Below are 16,919 nucleotides of genomic sequence, written 5' to 3' on the forward strand. Positions count from 1 at the left end.
ATGGGGCGGAGTTATTGCTGAGACGCTTTGACCAGATGGGGCGGGGCTCCGCGAAAACCGGAAGTGTCGAGTGACGGGCACTCAGAGCAGTTCCGGTGAGTCCGGGGGAGGGGTCTCCGTCTGGTTGGAGGGATCCGGGACTGAGAACTGGAGCCAACGGAGTGTGGGCGGTCCCGGAGAGAGGCTCACATTCTCTGCCTTGCAGATGACTGTCCACAACCTGTACCTGTTTGACCGAAATGGAGTGTGTCTGCATTACAGCGAGTGGCACCGCAAGAAGCAAGCGGGGATCCCTAAGGAGGAGGTGACGAGAGGGCCCCGCGCCACTTGGGTGACCTCGCATCTCCAAATGCACATAGTCCCAGTCCAGCCCCTTTTCTCCAAACCCTTGCTCATTCCCACCCCTACCCCGTCTCCTTTACAACAGAAAGCTCATTCTGCCCCTCTCCCTCCAGGAGTACAAGCTGATGTACGGGATGCTCTTCTCTATCCGCTCTTTTGTCAGCAAGATGTCCCCGCTGGACATGTACGCGGAATCGGAGGGGTTGTTGAGGGAAGGAGGGAACAGATGGGGAGGGGGTACTTTCTGGAGGGGGAGGGGGTACTTTCTGGAGTGGGAGGGGCTTTGGTCCCCAGAGAGGGTAAGGAGACAGAGAGAAAGGCTGAGTCAGGAGCGAGAATGCAGGAGCTGGCAGAAGCGGCGGTGGGGAAGAGAAGGTTAGAGAGGTTGGGCACGGGGGCTACAGTGAAAGATGAAGCTGCGAGGTGTCTAAGAAGGAGTCTATCTAGAGGGGATCAGAAGTATCTCTTTGGGAGAGATTCCGCTCCCATTCCTTAACATTCCTCCCCATCCCTGCAGGAAGGACGGCTTCCTGGCCTTCCAAACTAGCCGGTACAAACTCCATTACTACGAGACGCCCACTGGGATCAAGGTTGTCATGAATACAGACTTGGGCGTGGGGCCCATCCGAGATGTGCTGCACCACATCTACAGTGCGGTCAGTGCCAGTCCCTCGGACCCTGCTCCCAAAGCCTCAACAGCCATGGTCATTTAGAGCCCCAAGACTCCATCCCTGCCCTAATCCTACTGTACTGTATTTCTACAGTACAGTAGACACCCTGGGTTTTCTCAGGAACTCCACCACCAGTTTCTCCTCAAAGAGTTTGCCTCCAGCCCTTGATCCCTGTGCATTCACACACCTGTGAGGTTGAAAAGAAGTGTTCAAAGCCTGGCTCTACACCCTCCCTCTTCACAGCTGTATGTGGAGCTGGTGGTGAAGAATCCCCTGTGCCCGCTTGGCCAGACTGTGCAAAGTGAGCTCTTCCGTTCCCGACTGGACTCCTACGTCCGCTCTCTGCCCTTCTTCTCCGCCCGGGCTGGCTGAAGGAAGCACTCTACCTCACCCCTCAGAAGAATCGCTGTCTACCTGGGGCCCAACCTAACCTGTATCACCCAAGGGCTCCTGCTGCAAGCCCTACCACCCCAGTCCCCCAGCCTCATCAAGCCCCTCGGTAGCCCTCCTAGGGGAACAGCCTAGAGCCCTTCACAGGAAGGCAGCCTACTGGAGTTCCTACACCTCCAAACCAGGTCCACTCTCCAGTTTGATCCCCTACCTGACTCTGAGAAGTACAGAATAAACTTTTTATCACCCTCTGGGACCTGAGTGTGTCAGTTTGAGTGGTTGATCGGCACCTGCCCCTCTCATGGAGGCATGAACCAGGGTGCCTGCATCCTTTGAGCCAAAAAAGAGGCTTTGTCCATGGGTTTGTTAACAGCAACACGACTGATGTTTGGGGCTGGGTAATACCTTGATTGAGGGGAGGGTGGGAGGGCTGCCAGGTACTCTGTTCTGCCTGTGAAAGTGTTAGTCGCTCAGTCTTGTCTGACTCTTTGCAACCCCATGGACTGTAGCCCACCAAGCTCCTCTGTCCATGGGATTCCCCCAGGCAAGAATACCAGAGTGGATTGCCATTTCCTTCACTGCCACTCACTAAATGCTGGTAGCACGCCCGCGTCCAAGTCGTGACAGTCAGAAAATGTCTCCAGACCTTGCCAAATGTCCCCCCAGGTCGTGACAGTCAAAAAATGTCTCCAGGGATTTCCCTGGTGGTCCAGTGTTTAAGACTACACGCTTCCGATGCAGGGGGTATGGGTTCAATCCCCGGTCAGGGAACTAAGATCCAACATGCATCAAGGCAAAAAAAAAAAAAATGTCTCCAAACCTTGCCAAATGTCCCCCAGGGGACAAAATAGCTCCCGAACTGAAAACCACTGGGATGGTGGAAGACAGGTCGGCCTCGGAGTCCAGAGAGTAGAACCACCCTCTGGGTCCTGCTCTCTGGTTGCTATGAGCCCACGAAACACTCAAGCTGCAGCGCTCCGGAAGGTGGGGCTTATGCAGATAAGCTGTAGGTTTGGGCTGGGAGGCGGGCGGGTTTATGCAGATGAGGGGGCGGTGCCTGCATGTTGATTAGCTGGGCCGGCTGCCGACGCGGCTGGGAGCCTAGCGGGTCCCGCTGCGTTTTGGGCAGAGGTGGCATCTTTCTTCCGCCCCCTCCTTGTCCCTAAGTTCCTACCCTCCGAGAATTGCCCTCGACCTTCACCCTCGTCCATTTCTCCCTCTCCTCTCCGCCCCAGTGCCCCCGAATCCTAACCGCTCCACTCGTGGCGCCCCCCGCGTTTCTCCTCTCCGCCGCAAACCCCGCGACCTCCAGCAGCCCGCCCGCGCGGGCCCGATCCTGCCTGGAGGCTCCCGCCGCAACCTTCTCAGCCTTTCCGCTCTCCCAGGGCTCGCGCCACTACACCCTCGGGTGTCTCCCCTCGAGCTTCCCGGTTCCCTCTTCCTCCCGCCCCCTCGGAGCCCCCTCCCCCGCCTTGGCCGGCCGGCATGCAGGTGTCTATCGCATGTACTGAGCAGAACCTTCGCAGCCGGAGCAGTGAGGACCGTCTGTGTGGACCCCGGCCGGGCCCCGGGGGCGGTAACGGCGGGCTGGTCGGCGGGGGGCATGGGAACCCTCCAGGGGGAGGAGGGTCGGGCCCCAAGGCCCGGGCCGCTGTGGTCCCCCGACCCCCGGCGCCCGCTGGGGCCCTCCGAGAGAGCACCGGCCGAGGCACTGGCATGAAATACAGGTATGGGGGTGGCCTGGCCGCCCGCCACATCTGCTTCCCTTTCCTGACCCCTGAGGCTTCCTAAGATGCTGCCAGGACCCCCCTCAAACTTCACTAAGAAGGTCCCGGCTCATTCCATCTCTTCTTCCCATCGCTGGCACTCCCTTACACGGTCCTTTTTTTTTTTTTTTTTTTTTGCTCTCCGTCCATTCCCCTGCCTAGTAGAAAATCAAGTTTACTGAGGTTGACCGGGCCTGTCAGACCCAAAGGATGCTCCTCCTTACCCCCAGAAAGGCCAGGGAAACGCAGATCTCCAGGCTGCACACCACCTCACCCAGCTTGGATGGAGTGTCCTTGGGTCGTGTCCTGGGAAGAGGGGGGAAGGAAACGGCTTCTCACTCTGGCCTGCTCAGGGTGCCTGACCCAGATACCACCCCCACATGCCCCAAGGTCTCCTGCACCTTTTCTTGGTGGGGAGGGAAGTGGGGCCCTCCAAAGGATGCACCACAGCTCTCAAGCTCATGCCGAGGGCCAGGAACCAGGTGGGGAAGGTGGAATGAAATGTAACCGACTTGATCTCTGAGCTCTCAGGACTACCAGTAGGGGAGAAGGGAGGGGCTCCTGCTCAGGAGTGAGCAGAGGTCACTGATCTGAAGTGGATTTGTCACTTGAGGAATTTGATCCCTTGCATATGGCAGCCCGGGAAGCTGAGTGGAGTACCTGGATGGGGGGCAGGGAGGAGGGGGCTCTCTGGTTTGAAGACAGACTTCACAAGCCAACAGGAGCAGATCAAGTAGAAAGAAGGGGGAGAACTGGTCTTTCCTCTCAAACTCCCCACCCAGGTGTCCTACCTGCCTTTGTTGGAGGCCCGTCTGCCTAGCCTGTTCAAGGACTGAATGCCTGAACTTGACTTGGTTTTACCCCCTTCCACCCCAGTGTCTGCCCTTTAGCACAGCACTCTCTTGAGAATCTGTTTTCACAAACTCATCACCATTAGCCAGTCCCATTCCTCCCAGCCACCCTCTACCCCAACTCCACATATCCTAGAGATGACTCAAATGAACCCAGGACACACCAGAAGCAGCGTTAAGCAGGCAGCACATCTTCAGTGTGATAGGAGGGAACAGAGGCACTGGATCGTGGCTCCAGAGGAACACTTATTATTTGTTCACTTATTCTATGGCCGTGGCACTGCCCGATTCAGAGGGCCCACTGAGTCTAGTTTCTTTGGACTGAGACACCCTGAGGGCATCTCAGTCTGGAATGAGAGGAGCTGGAGGCTGATAATCTAAGTCCCTAATGGAGGCTCCACCCCTTCCTGCTGCTTCTGTGTCCTGCAGGAACCTAGGAAAGTCTGGTCTTCGGGTATCCTGCCTTGGCCTAGGTGAGTTAGAAAGAAGAGGAATTAAGGGAAGGGGCAGGCATTCTTTCATGGCTGTCCCCTCCCTCGGCCCTGGTCTCATTTGCCTGGCTTCTCTCTTGCAGGTACCTGGGTCACATTTGGTTCTCAGATCTCAGATGAGGTATTGATATAAGTGATGGGACGTAGAAGCAGGGGGAGGGGGTATGAGGGAAACTAAAAGGGGGGAAAACGGACTTGGCTAGGGGGTTGGACAACAAGCATGGAGAATGGTGGACTTGAGGCTGGAGAGTGGGGAAAGGGAAGTGAATGTGGTAACCAAGGTTGAGGTGTGATGGTTAGAGTGCAGTGAGGAAGGTACTGAGAGCCTGGTGGTTGATCTTCGACTCTTTCTCTCACCATCCTAGACAGCAGAGGATGTGCTGACAGTAGCCTATGAGCACGGTGTAAACCTGTTTGATACCGCCGAAGTGTATGCAGCAGGAAAGTAAGGACTGGGGTGAAAGAGCTAAGTTATACTTGGAAGGCTGAGAGAACATCAGGGCTTTTCGGTTTTCCCCCTAAAGAACTCTGGGAATTAAAGCATCACTAAGTTCCAGCCTTTCAGCCAATGGGCCCCCAAAGCATGTTGGGAACTATAGTCCCAACATCTCTCTCTCTCTAGTTTTGAGGGCAACAGGGCATACTGTGCAGTCAAAACCAAATATTTCTTGGACATCAGTTATGTGCAACTATGTGAGAATGACAGAGCTAAATTTTCAAACATACCACAACCGCAGCACATATGGCTTCACACTGGGAATAATAAAAACTTTGGATGACCTACCGCTGTCTCTTCTGGCAAACTCTTCTGCTTATCATTAAGACTTGTCCCAGATGTCAGCTTTCCCAAGAACCCTTTGCCCAACTCCCCAAAGTTGGTCACTACCCTCCTCAGCTCCCAAAGCACTTTACACTGCCCTCTGACACACAGTTCATCAATTACTGGTTTACAAGGCCATATTTGCTGTATTTGCTGCTCAACGGTGAGGGTCCTCCCTCCATAGAACTTGTCTTGTTCTTTCCCATGTCACCTAAGTACCTACATGGGCTTCCATGGTAGCTCAGCTGGTAAAGAATCCAGCTGCAGTGCAAGAGACCCCGATTTGATTCCTGGGTCGGGAAGATCCCCTGGAGAAGGGATAGGCTACCCACTTCAGTATTCTTGGGCTTCCCTGGTGGTTCAGTTGGTGAAGGATCCACCTGCAATGCGGGAGAAGACCTGGGTGGGACTTTGCAGAGACTAAAAGAAGGGAGAAGGCAACACAGATGGTTGGAAACAGATGAGACAGTATCCTCCCCAGCATCACTGCAGTTGGTCCCTCTTCTCTCATCCTTTTCTATCCCTTCAGCACCCAGAACAGAGCTTGGTTCACTGTTGCACAACTGGTATTTGTTCAATGAATGAATGAAAACGTACAACTGTAACCCTACTTCCAGGAGCCCCTTTTATTTAGTTTAGAATGGGGCTGATGGCCCAATGGGCTTCTCATTTATTTTCCATTTTACAAGGGAGAAATCAGTTGAAGGGAAAGGTGGGAGGAGGGAAAGAAACTGATCCATCTTGGAGGAGTCAGTGCTTCTGCCTTGTTTTCCTTCCAGGGCTGAAAGAACCCTAGGAAACATCCTCAAGAGCAAAGGTTGGAGGTAAGACATGTTTGGGGGTGTGGGCAGTTTCTGGGGACATGATCTTCCCCACATCCTTTTCTGGCTGGGCCTCCCATTTCTTTTTTTCTCTAGGAGATCAAGCTATGTCATCACCACCAAGATTTTTTGGGGAGGACAGTAAGTGGCTGCCTCACTATAGTTAGGGAGATCTGCAGACTGTGTGAAGGTGTATGGGATGGGGTGTATGGGGGGAACGCAGACCAGGCACCTGCTCTCCCAGGTCTGCCTCCTGCCTGTGAGGACCCCTACCACCTCGGTTCCTCATGACTCCAGGCCAGCCCTGGTCCCTTATCTTTGACGCACCTCATCTTTGACTTATCTTTTCCTACAGGGCAGAAACCGAGCGAGGCTTGAGCCGCAAACACATCATTGAAGGTGAGAGGGACTGGGAACCTGAGCTGGCTGAGGACGGAAGCTAGAGAAGTTGGAATATTCTCTGAAGCTCCAAGTCTGAGGCTCTGAATAGGGAAGCTGGGATTTAGGTGTCCTTGGCAGAGGGGTAAGGTCTGAATTCTTAGGCAGCTAAAGCTGAAGAGCTTACCTTCCTCTCCCTGTGCTTACCCCAGGCTTGCGAGGATCCCTGGAGCGCCTCCAGTTGGGATATGTGGACATCGTCTTTGCCAATCGTTCAGATCCCAACAGTCCCATGGAGGGTAAAGCAGCACCTCAACCCTGACAGCCCTTCAAAACTGAGCACTTCTTAAACCTTCAGCAGAAGCCAGGCCCTGCTCAGGAGGTCTCCCAAGTTCCACAGTGGAGGCTCAGACCCCAGGACTTGGACAGGGAGGGAAGTGAAGAGCAGATGCCAACCTCTCACAGGGATGAGTGGGATCTTGGTGGGGCAGGTGGAGGTCTGCAGATCTGGAACCCAGGATGCCAGGGGTCTGAAAGTGAAGCTTTCCTTCTCCTATGTGCCTAGAGATTGTGCGAGCCATGACCTACGTCATCAACCAGGGCCTGGCCCTATACTGGGGGACATCCCGATGGGGGGCTGCAGAAATCATGGTGAGTGTGCCACCTACTGCCCCCGTCTCACAACTTGTTACCACCTTTCACATGACCACTCCCAACCCCACTCTGCTGGAGGAGGGGGAGTGGAAGACAATGGAAGGAGTGCTCTGACACCCATCTCTTCCCCACCCCAACCCAGGAGGCCTACTCCATGGCCAGACAGTTCAATCTGATCCCTCCAGTGTGTGAACAAGCTGAGCACCATCTGTTTCAGAGAGAGAAGGTGGAGATGCAGCTGCCAGAGCTCTACCACAAGATTGGTTCGCAGTCCCCTCATCCCTGCCTTTCCCTCGGCCTCACCATCACTGAGATCCCCTTCCCACATCCCATCCTCTCCGTCTTAGGTGTTGGCTCAGTCACCTGGTCCCCTCTGGCCTGTGGCCTCATCACTAGCAAGTATGATGGGCGAGTCCCAGATACCTGCAGGGTCACCATCAAGGTGAGATCTAGGGGCTTGGGATGGCAGGAGTGGACTGAGTGAGAAATGGTCTTTTGATGAATCTCCTTGGCCTCCAGGGCTACCAGTGGCACAAAGACAAAGTGCAAAGTGAGGATGGCAAGAAACAACAAGCCAAAGTCATGGACCTTCTCCCCATCGCTCACCAGCTGGGCTGCACTGTGGCACAGCTTGCTATTGGTGAGACACTGCGAGCCCTGGACCCTGCAGGGTCCTTGTCTCTGCCTAAGAGCTACCAAACCACAGACTGGTTTGCTCCTGGGGCGGTCCTTCTTCCTCAGAGACCCCTCTGAAGTCTGGGTATTCACTGTTTTCCATTTTCCACCAGTTCTCTCTCTTTTTCCTTCTCGGGCCCAGCGTGGTGTCTCCGCAGTGAGGGGGTCAGCTCGGTCTTGCTGGGGGTGTCCAGTGCGGAGCAGCTGGTGGAGCACCTGGGCGCCCTGCAGGTGAGCGAGGGAGTCAGAGCCAGAGCTCATCTCTGTCCCCTTCCCCAGCAGTCAAGACCTTGATGTCCAACCCAGAATGGGCCTAAGGTGAGTCACTTCACTTTGCAAATGAGCGGTCCCAGGGCTAGAAGGTAAAGCAGAAGCACAGCTGTGAGTTCGCCTCGCTGTGAGGCTCCCCGGGTCCTCGAACCTCCTGCCCTCTTTCTAGAACCCTGCATGTACCATTCTCTCTCATCACCCCATTCAATTCCAGGTGCTGAATCAGCTGACCCCGCAGACGGTGATGGAGATAGACGGGCTCCTGGGCAACAAGCCGCATCCCAAGAAATAGTCCACCGGGGACGCAGGAACCCGAATACGGAGCCGCTGCAACCCCCCAGAAACGCGTCGCCGCCTCTGCCTCCCTCCCGCTCCGGATCCCTCCACGCAGCGGCCGAGACAGGGCGACCCCGCCCACTAACGAGTTCCAGCTTCGAGTAGCGATAGCATGAACAAAGCCATATCCTCCCGCAGTGGGGCTTGAGAGGGAAAGTAGTCCGCCGCCCCCTGCTACGTCCACCTAGGCCTTCCTGCTAATCCTGGGCATGAGCTACTGGGCCGTCCCCTCTCTGCCACTTGGTCTCGCTCCTTCTCTCTTCCCCTAATCGCCGAGGTCCAGAGAAAAACAAAAAGGCATATACAAGACCCACGCAGATTACCTTGAAAGTGGCCCTTGAAATGTCATCAAGGAGTTGTGAGTTCTAATAAGAAGTGAGTTGTGGTGTCACCTGGAAAAAAGGAAATGGGACTCTTAAATTCGTTACAAAGGAAGCCAGGCTGGTCCTGGCAGGAAGTAAATAATGACTTTTGGGAAACCGGGACCCTGCCTCAGCCAGGAGGTGGAGAAAGGCATAAAACTAGAATTCGTATGGATGCTTTGTTCTTGCGGAGAGGGGTAGAATGGGGAGTGCAGTAGCAAAGCACCGGTGAGGGAAATTTGATGGCCAGTGTATAGAGTGTCCTGGCGGAAGTGGCCAGGGAAGACCTTGGAAAGCACACTGGGCCTCACTTCGCAGAAAACAGTGACAGCCTTTAGGTCAAGGCAGGGAAATGGGGCTAACATAAAAGATCTGGGGATAAACCTTTGAGCCTTGAGCAGGACTTCCTACCTGGCAGGGGAGGACTGTGGTCTTCCTCCTGGCAATAATCTTAAAGCAATAATGATGGCCTCTCTTGTGCAAGACTTCCCAGGGAACTGTAAATAAAATATCAGCTTGATCATTACTTACTGCGCCTGAAGTTGCTGGGGGTTGAGCGTTAGGCTCTCAGTCTCACCTGTTTGACTCCCTAGCCCCCTGCCAGTAGAAAACTCCAGGACTCTTCCTCTCCACTGCTCATGTACCTTAGTGACCCAGGCATCTTGCGCCTAGTCACTGATCTCATCAAAGACCAGGTTTTCTTCTTTCAGTCACCACATGCCTTGGAACCCAGAGGTCTGGCTTCATAGCTGTGTTGCTCCTCCCTCTGACACTCTTACTCTTGTTTTGTTTTGAAAAGTTACATTAGCCATGGGTCTTATTTCCCTCTTTCCTGATACCCAGTGCATGCCAAGTTGCTTCAGCCATGGTTGACTCTTTGGAACCCTCTGGATCATAGCCTGCCAGGCTCCTCTATCCATGGGGTTCACTAGGCAAAATAATGAAGTGGATTGCCATTTCCTCCTCCAGGGGTTCTTCCTGACCCAGGGATCGAACCCACGTTTCTAACATCTCCTACACTGGCAGGCAGGTTCTTTACCACTGGTGCCACCTGGGAAGCCTGATACCTGCACTATCCAAAAAACTGTCTGGGTGGTTTTCTTGTGGCTGAGTGGGAGGCACTGTTCTCAGATGGAGGACTTGGGGAAGGAGAGGTAAAATGAAAACTGGTCTATGGTTGAAATGATGCAGGGAGAGAGAAGAGAGCTGTTATAAAAAGAAAACAAGTGAAAGATCAGGTGTGAGAGTGGCAGAAAAGCAGAATCAAATGGGATTATGTCAGATACTTACCCTTATTCTTCCCTAAAGAACTCTTGATTTCCCTGGGACAGAAGGTGGGTGGAAAGTTACAACCTTTAATGATCACAAGGCAGGGGAGGATGAGCTCTGCCTTCCTTAAAATATAACCTTACCATCTCCCTTCTTCCCATCCTCACCCTTCCTTGATCCTGAAGCTGGGAGAGCAGAGTAAAACCAATTTCCAAAAGAGAGAAGTCAGCAGCGTGCCATTTACTGGATTAGCAACCAACTGGATCAACTAATGAACACTTACATCCACTCCTATCATCTCTCACTCATTTGGGAAGACTGTGGAGGAAACAAAGAGGTAAAATGTATGACTAAACTAAGCTTAGTTATTCTGTAACAAACATAGGAGAATTTATAAATTTAAAATGGTACTCTCCTTAAATAGTTACCTTGGAGGGTCATGAACCTCCTTCATTTAATGCCTCCTTCATTGCTCAAAACATTTTTTAAAAGTCCTCTTAAAATTACCTTCAGAGGCAGTTAGAAACCCCTTACAAGAAACCTTCCTTTATTGTCACACCTTGTTAAATATATAGGCCATGCTGCTCCTCTTGTTCCAGTACTCTTGCCTGGAAACTCCCATGGACGGAGGAGCCTGGTAGGCTGCAGTCCATGGGGTCGCTAAGAGTTGGACTCGACTGAGTGACTTCACTTTCACTTTTCACTTTCATGCATTGGAGAAGGAAATGGCAACCCACTCCAGTGTTCTTGCCTGGAGAATCCCAGGGACAGCGGAGCCCAATGGGCTGCCGTCTGTGGGGTTGCACAGAGTTGGACACGACTGAAGTGACTTAGCAGCAGTAGCTCCTCTTGTGGGATTTTAGTTCCCTGAGCGGGGCCCCCCTGGGCAGTGAAAGTGCCAAGTCCTAACCACTGGACCGCTGGCAAATTCCCTCACATACCATATTTATCATTCACCTCATTCATTAATTGAATGAGAACTTATCTATCGGGTCCTACTATGGTACAGCACAGGGACACAGTGGTGAACAAAACCTAGCTCAGCAACCTTTGTGGAGTTTACAGATGGGGAAGGCAAAGTAACCCCCAAACACACACACAAACTTAGGTTGTCTGAAGTCCAGAGGAAAGCACTGGTGTTACCAGACTGTACAGTGAGTATCTGACATGGTGAGGCTACAAAGAGAGCTGAAGGATGAGTGAGTGTTGCTAAGGTGAAAGCAAGGTTAGGGGAACAGCACACGGGAAAGCCTTGTGGGGGAAGCAGACAAGTCAGAGGTCTCCAAAGGCTGAATGTCTAAAGATGAGAGGCAAGCAGAATGTGAGACTTGGTGGTTTCAGAGCATGTTTGGCCTTGTAGGGCACTTCAGCATATTATCTTTATCCTAAGGACAGCAGGGAACCCTCAAAATCCATTATCTTGATACACAACAGATCATCCCCCAAATTTAGTGGCTAAAAGAAACATTTTGAAACTATTTTTACTCCACGATTCTGTGGATTGGCTGGGAGTGTCTTCTGCTGTTTTCACCTGGGCTTGTTCACATGGCTGCATTCAGCTCACAGAGCAGCTGAACAGGAAAATCCAGTGACCTCACTGGTACACCTGGCCGTTAGTGCTGGCTGTTGACTGGGGCTCCTCCCTTCTCCAGGTGGCTTCATCCACTAGCAAACTTCCTTACATGGTGGTCTCAGGGCAGTGTTCCAAAGGCAGAAGCCATAAGGTCTCTGAAGGAATGAGGCTCCAGAACTCACACATCATCATTCCTGCCACAGTTTATTAGTCAAAGCAAGTCATGAGGTGAGCCCAGGTTCAAGGGAGAGGGAACAGATCCCAATTCTTGATGGGAGAAGCAGCAAAGTCATATCTTAGGAATTTGGGGGTATTAAACCATGACTGCATTAAAAGTCTGTTGTTTAAAAAATGTTTATATATTTATTTGGCTGCGCCAGGTCTTAGTTGAGGCACGCATGAACTTTAGTTTTACAAAGATCTTTCTTTAGTTATGGCATGTGGGGTCTAATTCCCTGACCAGGGATTGAACCCAGGCCCTCTGCACTGGGAGCTCGAGTCATAGCCACTGGACCACCTGCTGTAAAAGTTTTTGTTTTTAACAGGAATGGAAGGGAAATGTGGTGGTGGTTTAGTTGCTAAGTCGTGTCTGACTCTTATGACCCCATGAATTATAGCCTGCCAGGCTCTTCTGTCCATGGGTTTCTCCCATGGGAGGCAAGAATAATGGAGGAGGTTGCCATTTCCTTCTCCAGGGATCTTCCCGACCCAGGAATCGAACCTGGGTCTCCTGCATTGCAGGCAGATTTTAACAGGAATGGAAGGGATATATGGTAGGACATAATTAGGCTTGAATTTTGGAAAGATTACTGTAAGCAGTGTGGAGAGAAGTCTGCAGAAGGCCAGAATAACTGTGGACAGACTGGTGAAGAGGCTTCTGTTTACAGAAGAGATGATGGCAGCTTGAACCAGGGTGGTATACTGGAGGTAGAGAGAAGCGGATGAATTAGTTTTAGGAGGCAAAATGTACCAGGCCTAGTGATAAGGGAGGTAAAGGAACGTGAACTCAAGGAAGGGATCTAGGTTTGACACCTAGGTTTCTGGTGTTGGGTAAAGAGATAAGAAAATTGGAAGAGATGCTGCTTTAGATGGGGAGATCATCATTTTGGATTCTTGATAAACAAGAAAGGAAGCTGAGCAGGTGACTGGATAGTCCAGGTCTAGAGTTAGAAGGCTTTGCTGTCTACCACTTTAGGAGCATTTATATAGTCAAATTTACCTTAAAAGACTTAATCACCAACCGAAGATATTAAAAGATGTGAGATCTCTAAGCACTATTACAAAGAGAAGTTCCCCCCAAATGTGAGATGACAGCATCATTGGAATAGCTTCCTCCAAGTAACCATAAGACAATAAAACTTAGTTCTGGAAAGATATAAAATAATCAAAAATAATGATATATCTTCTCACAAAAGATTACCCTCTAAGGTTTAAAGAATCTAGTTTTTAAAAACCAGCTTTACATTGCCTGTTACCAGTAAATGCCATGAGTGTGGAGAATCCCATCTTGTGTTCACCAAAAGAAATAGGGGTTGAGAATATTGTGCCTGGACCCTCAGTGGTTAAGCCGTGCACTTCCACTGAATGGGGTGGGGATTCGGTCCCTGGCTGGGGACTGTAAAATTCTGAATGCCCCACGGTTATGCCAAAAAAAAAAAAGGAAAAGAAAAGAATATGTTGGGTGCCAAGAAGTTAAAGTGAACACAATATAGGAGAGGGCGTAAAATAATAAAAATAATAATAGCAGCTAATATGTGTTTACTGTGTGCCAGGCATCATTCTAATCACCTTACATATGTAAGCTGATTCAATCCTATTATCATCCATATTTTATAGATGAGAATGCCAAGGCCCAGCGGAGTTAGGTAACTTGCTCAAAGTGTCACAACTGGTAAACTGGGTCTAGGCTCTGTCCTATGAACCTCCACAACAGTGCCTAGACTGTAGGTCCAGGAGAGGCGGGTGAGGAGAGAGCTGGGGGTGGGTGCGGCACCAAGAGGGAACGTGGGCTGTGAATGCTATGTCCTGTTTTCCCGGTGGAAGTCGGACCCCTGAGTCAGAGCTTAGGCTGGGCTGCTTTGCTGGAGCCATCATGGTGCGTGGGTGTCCAGGCCTGGCTACTCAGGAAGGAGAAGATTCCCAGCATTCCTGGGCCTGGTATCTAGGGCCCTCCTTAGGTTGAGATGTCGGCTGGGAGTTCAACAGTTTGAGAATAAAATTTGGGAAGCCAGCCTTACAAGAACAGAGGGAGGTTGAATATGATAAGAGCCATGGAGCGCATCGTCTGCTAAAACGCCCGGGGGCCTTCTAAAGATTGGGCAGAACGGGCAGTGTCACTGGCTTAAGAAGTATGTTGTGAAAGAGCCTGAGAAACCCGTGCCAGTGATTGAGGGCTCAGGCTCAGTAACTAGGGGTTTGCACACAGTACAATTAAGGAGCGCTGGCGCTGCGTGGCGGCATTAAGGAAGGCGAGCCCGGAGTTGGAGGTGCCTCACCTCTCCGTCCCCTGTCCAGGCACCACCTGGGCGGCCTCCCCACCCCCCGCCCCAGCTTCGCCGAGGCAGGCATACCAGACCTCGCACCTCCACCACCCCCACTCGTGCCACCGCGGGGAGGAGCCTGACTGCGACGTGACGTCGCGAAGGGGCGGGGTCTTATTATTTAAAAGAGGCGAGAGGCCGCGGGGCGGGCCCCAGCACGGGCCCGCTAGGTCGGTCCACGGAGCTGGTCTCGTGAGTGACGCCCTCGAGTCCGCGGCGGGCAAGATGCAGCTCCTGGTGAGGATACCGTCTCTTCCAGAGTGCGGAGAGCTGGACTGTAACATCTGCTACCGGCCTTTCAACCTCGGGGACCGCGCGCCCCGCCTCCTGCCCGGGACGGCGCGCGCCCGCTGCGGCCACACGCTCTGCACCGCGTGCCTGCGCGAGCTGGCGGCGCGCGGCGACGGTGGCGGGGCGGCGGCGCGCGTGGTGCGCCTGCGCCGCCTCGTCACGTGCCCCTTCTGCCGCGCGCCCACCCCGCTCCCGCGCGGCGGGGTCGCGGAGATCTCTGTCGACCCGGACTTATGGTCGCGCTTGGAGGCAAAAGTCAGGCGCGAATCTGGTGAGGCGGGTGGCGACGCGAACCGAGAGGCCGATGACGAGGAAAAGGAGAGCGAGAAAAGGGCGGGGCCTAGGAGCGCAGGGTGGCGCGCGCTCCGGCGGCTCTGGGCCCGGGTGCTGGTGCCCGCGCGCGTGTGGCGGCGCCCGCTGCCTAGCAACGGTGAGGGGCCACCCGAGAGGCCGTGGAGGGAGAGCACCAGGGAATGCCGGGTTCGGCTGCGTCTTTCCACTGACCTTAACCCTCATCCTTTCCCCCAGTGCTGTACTGTCCAGAGGTCAAGGACTTGGCCCACATGACCCGCTGCACGCCGTAACCGGGGAACTCTGAAGCTATGGCAGAAGAAAGGTGGGAGCTGCGTTCTCGGGGGCGCGCTGTAGTACAGTGGTCTGATGCCAAGACTACCACCCGTCACATCCTGGATTGGCATGGATGAGGGAGGTGAGCCAAGGGCAGGAGGGAACACCCTGGAAGGTGTTAATACTGCGCTGCAGAGGCTCGCAGGCGAATCGCCCCCGTCTACTGACTGTGCCAGCCTTGCGTATTCAGGATGGAGTGGCTTAGGGATGATGGAAACAGTCTCCGTTCTCGGGGGAAGAAGACAGACTGTTTCCCTAGCTGTGACTTTGGCTTTTCTCCAGGGCAGCTCTGGCGTGTGGGAGCAACAGGTCTCATTTTAGCAATTCTGTGTCAATGATTTTAAAGATGGAACGGGGGAGAAGAGGCCGATTTTCATGTCATGTTAATCTCACTTCTCTAGCACTTAAGAGAAGTGAGAAAAATACACTGTACCCACCCTACCCTCCTCCACTGGTATGCCTACTGTTTCCCCATCCCCTGTACTGTTTCTAAAATTATCAAGATGCATCCCTACCTATGAGGTTAGGAGCCTTGCTTCATTTCAGAATCTCCCTTTAACCAGTTAGGGCAGGCATGAGAAGGTCCAAAGGGCATTTATCTGAGTCAGCTCATTAGTGCTTATCAAGGAGAGGAGCAAGTGCCATTTGGCAAAGGCATTGAATAGTAAACCTTTGATACTGTGTTATCTTTACAGTCCCAAGGAAAGTCACTACTGAAAAAAGATGCTCATAATACAGTTTTAAACTTGTGTCCCATAATTGGACTTCACCAAATTTTAGGGTGTGAGTTTTAGTTAAAAATCCTGTTAATCCGTCATGATAGTATAGTTAGAGTCAAGGACCAACAGCATCAGCATCACTGGGAGCTTGTTGGAAGTACCGAATCTCAGGATTTCAGTTTAGACTGACTTGGACTATGCATTTTACCAGGAATCCCAGGTGATCCATTTAAATAAAAATCTAAGCAGCATTGGTCCAGGTTCTAGACTCTCTAGGATATCACCATCTGTGGTTGGAGTATTTAAAACACAACTGATGTAAGTGATACAGTTTTATTCAAGGTTCCTAAAGTGACACTCTTATTAACTGAAGAAATTTAAACTTTGTGTGCATAGTTTACTGTGTTGAATTTTCCTCAGTTTTAAAAATGTGAACTAATAAACCTCAATTTTTCTAATCCTGTTTTAGCCTTTTTCCTGTCCTTAAGTCTGCTGTCTCAGTTTAAATTTTCCCTCTTTGGGGAACCCTTTCTCAGCCTTCAGCCTGCTGTTTTCTGATTGCTTGTTAGAATTACCGTTTTTAATATAATAGCCTCAAAAATTTAAGTGTCTGGTCTCAGCTTCTAAGAAGCTCTGGTAGTGAACAGTACATGTCAAGGTGCAGTGTCTAGCAGTTCACATCTTTGGCAAGCTATGCAGGTCTGACCACCACCACCACCACCCGCCCCGCCCAATTCCTTTAAAATAAATAAGTGTGCTTCTGCAAACTGGGAACTGAACCTGTGAAGCTGTAGTGACCTCTACTGACTCTCGGCAGAACTAAACAACCTGAAGGTGGAAAGGATGCTCCAAAGGATGACTGAAGGCAGCCGTGGACCTTGTCAGGCACCCCTCCCATTCCTCTTCTGTCCAGTGAACCCTGCCTGCTGGTCCCACCCTGGGGCCTATGAGCTATCCTGCTGTCAACCTCCACACTGAGCTCATCACCTCAGGGTTAGGGTTGGAAAAGGGTCCTTGGAATTTTAGTTGATGATCCAAGAAATAAAAACAAGAAAAGGGAAAGTCAACAAGAT

General features: G+C 52.1%; 3 protein-coding genes across 6 annotated transcripts; all 3 read left to right on the forward strand.

Annotated features, from left to right (window-relative positions):
• Nucleotides 1–10: 10 nt before the first annotated feature.
• On the forward strand, nucleotides 11–1,654 carry TRAPPC1 (trafficking protein particle complex subunit 1). Its single transcript, XM_040243440.1, has 5 exons — nucleotides 11–95; nucleotides 206–304; nucleotides 456–526; nucleotides 860–998; nucleotides 1,257–1,654. The coding sequence occupies exons 2-5, from the start codon at nucleotides 206–208 to the stop codon at nucleotides 1,383–1,385; spliced, it is 438 nt and encodes a 145-aa protein (XP_040099374.1). The 5' UTR covers nucleotides 11–95; the 3' UTR covers nucleotides 1,386–1,654.
• Nucleotides 1,655–2,497: 843 nt separating this feature from the next.
• On the forward strand, nucleotides 2,498–15,116 carry KCNAB3 (potassium voltage-gated channel subfamily A regulatory beta subunit 3). 4 transcript variants are annotated; one of them, XR_005721584.1, is made up of 16 exons: nucleotides 2,498–3,130; nucleotides 4,450–4,493; nucleotides 4,595–4,632; nucleotides 4,877–4,956; nucleotides 6,111–6,155; nucleotides 6,249–6,293; nucleotides 6,508–6,551; nucleotides 6,743–6,829; nucleotides 7,096–7,181; nucleotides 7,327–7,447; nucleotides 7,532–7,626; nucleotides 7,704–7,824; nucleotides 8,002–8,090; nucleotides 8,344–8,840; nucleotides 10,282–10,433; nucleotides 15,029–15,116. XR_005721584.1 is itself a non-coding variant. In XM_040243454.1 (14 exons), exons 1-14 carry the CDS (start codon nucleotides 2,889–2,891, stop codon nucleotides 8,419–8,421), a joined length of 1,215 nt encoding a protein of 404 aa, XP_040099388.1. In that variant the 5' UTR covers nucleotides 2,498–2,888; the 3' UTR covers nucleotides 8,422–9,353. The 4 variants fall into 4 exon arrangements, 3 of the variants coding, with proteins under 3 accessions (XP_040099388.1, XP_040099385.1, XP_040099386.1); XM_040243454.1 differs by lacking the exons at nucleotides 10,282–10,433; nucleotides 15,029–15,116 and having other exon boundaries at nucleotides 8,344–9,353; XM_040243451.1 differs by lacking the exons at nucleotides 10,282–10,433; nucleotides 15,029–15,116 and having other exon boundaries at nucleotides 7,327–7,626; nucleotides 8,344–9,353.
• Nucleotides 14,386–16,308, forward strand: RNF227 (ring finger protein 227). Its single transcript, XM_040243455.1, has 2 exons — nucleotides 14,386–14,930; nucleotides 15,029–16,308. Exons 1-2 carry the CDS (start codon nucleotides 14,435–14,437, stop codon nucleotides 15,082–15,084), a joined length of 552 nt encoding a protein of 183 aa, XP_040099389.1. The 5' UTR covers nucleotides 14,386–14,434; the 3' UTR covers nucleotides 15,085–16,308.
• The last annotated feature ends 611 nt before the right edge of the window (nucleotides 16,309–16,919 follow it).

The sequence above is a fragment of the Oryx dammah genome, unplaced genomic scaffold (assembly GCF_014754425.2).
Source record: "Oryx dammah isolate SB20612 unplaced genomic scaffold, SCBI_Odam_1.1 HiC_scaffold_8, whole genome shotgun sequence".
NCBI classification, from domain to species: Eukaryota; Metazoa; Chordata; class Mammalia; order Artiodactyla; family Bovidae; genus Oryx; species Oryx dammah.

Bases quoted from the DNA above. Each gene is read 5' to 3' on its own strand.
- RNF227 (XM_040243455.1), top strand. From the start codon at position 14,435: ATGCAGCTCCTGGTGAGGATACCGTCTCTTCCAGAGTGCGGAGAGCTG. The intron at 14,931-15,028 runs GTGAGGGGCCAC...CCTTTCCCCCAG, and splicing joins GCGCCCGCTGCCTAGCAACG to TGCTGTACTGTCCAGAGGTC.
- KCNAB3 (XM_040243451.1), top strand. From the start codon at position 2,889: ATGCAGGTGTCTATCGCATGTACTGAGCAGAACCTTCGCAGCCGGAGC. The intron at 6,156-6,248 runs GTAAGACATGTT...TTTTTTCTCTAG, and splicing joins CTCAAGAGCAAAGGTTGGAG to GAGATCAAGCTATGTCATCA. The intron at 7,825-8,001 runs GTGAGACACTGC...TCTCGGGCCCAG, and splicing joins TGTGGCACAGCTTGCTATTG to CGTGGTGTCTCCGCAGTGAG.
- TRAPPC1 (XM_040243440.1), top strand. From the start codon at position 206: ATGACTGTCCACAACCTGTACCTGTTTGACCGAAATGGAGTGTGTCTG. The intron at 305-455 runs GTGACGAGAGGG...CTCTCCCTCCAG, and splicing joins CGGGGATCCCTAAGGAGGAG to GAGTACAAGCTGATGTACGG. The intron at 999-1,256 runs GTCAGTGCCAGT...CCCTCTTCACAG, and splicing joins TGCACCACATCTACAGTGCG to CTGTATGTGGAGCTGGTGGT.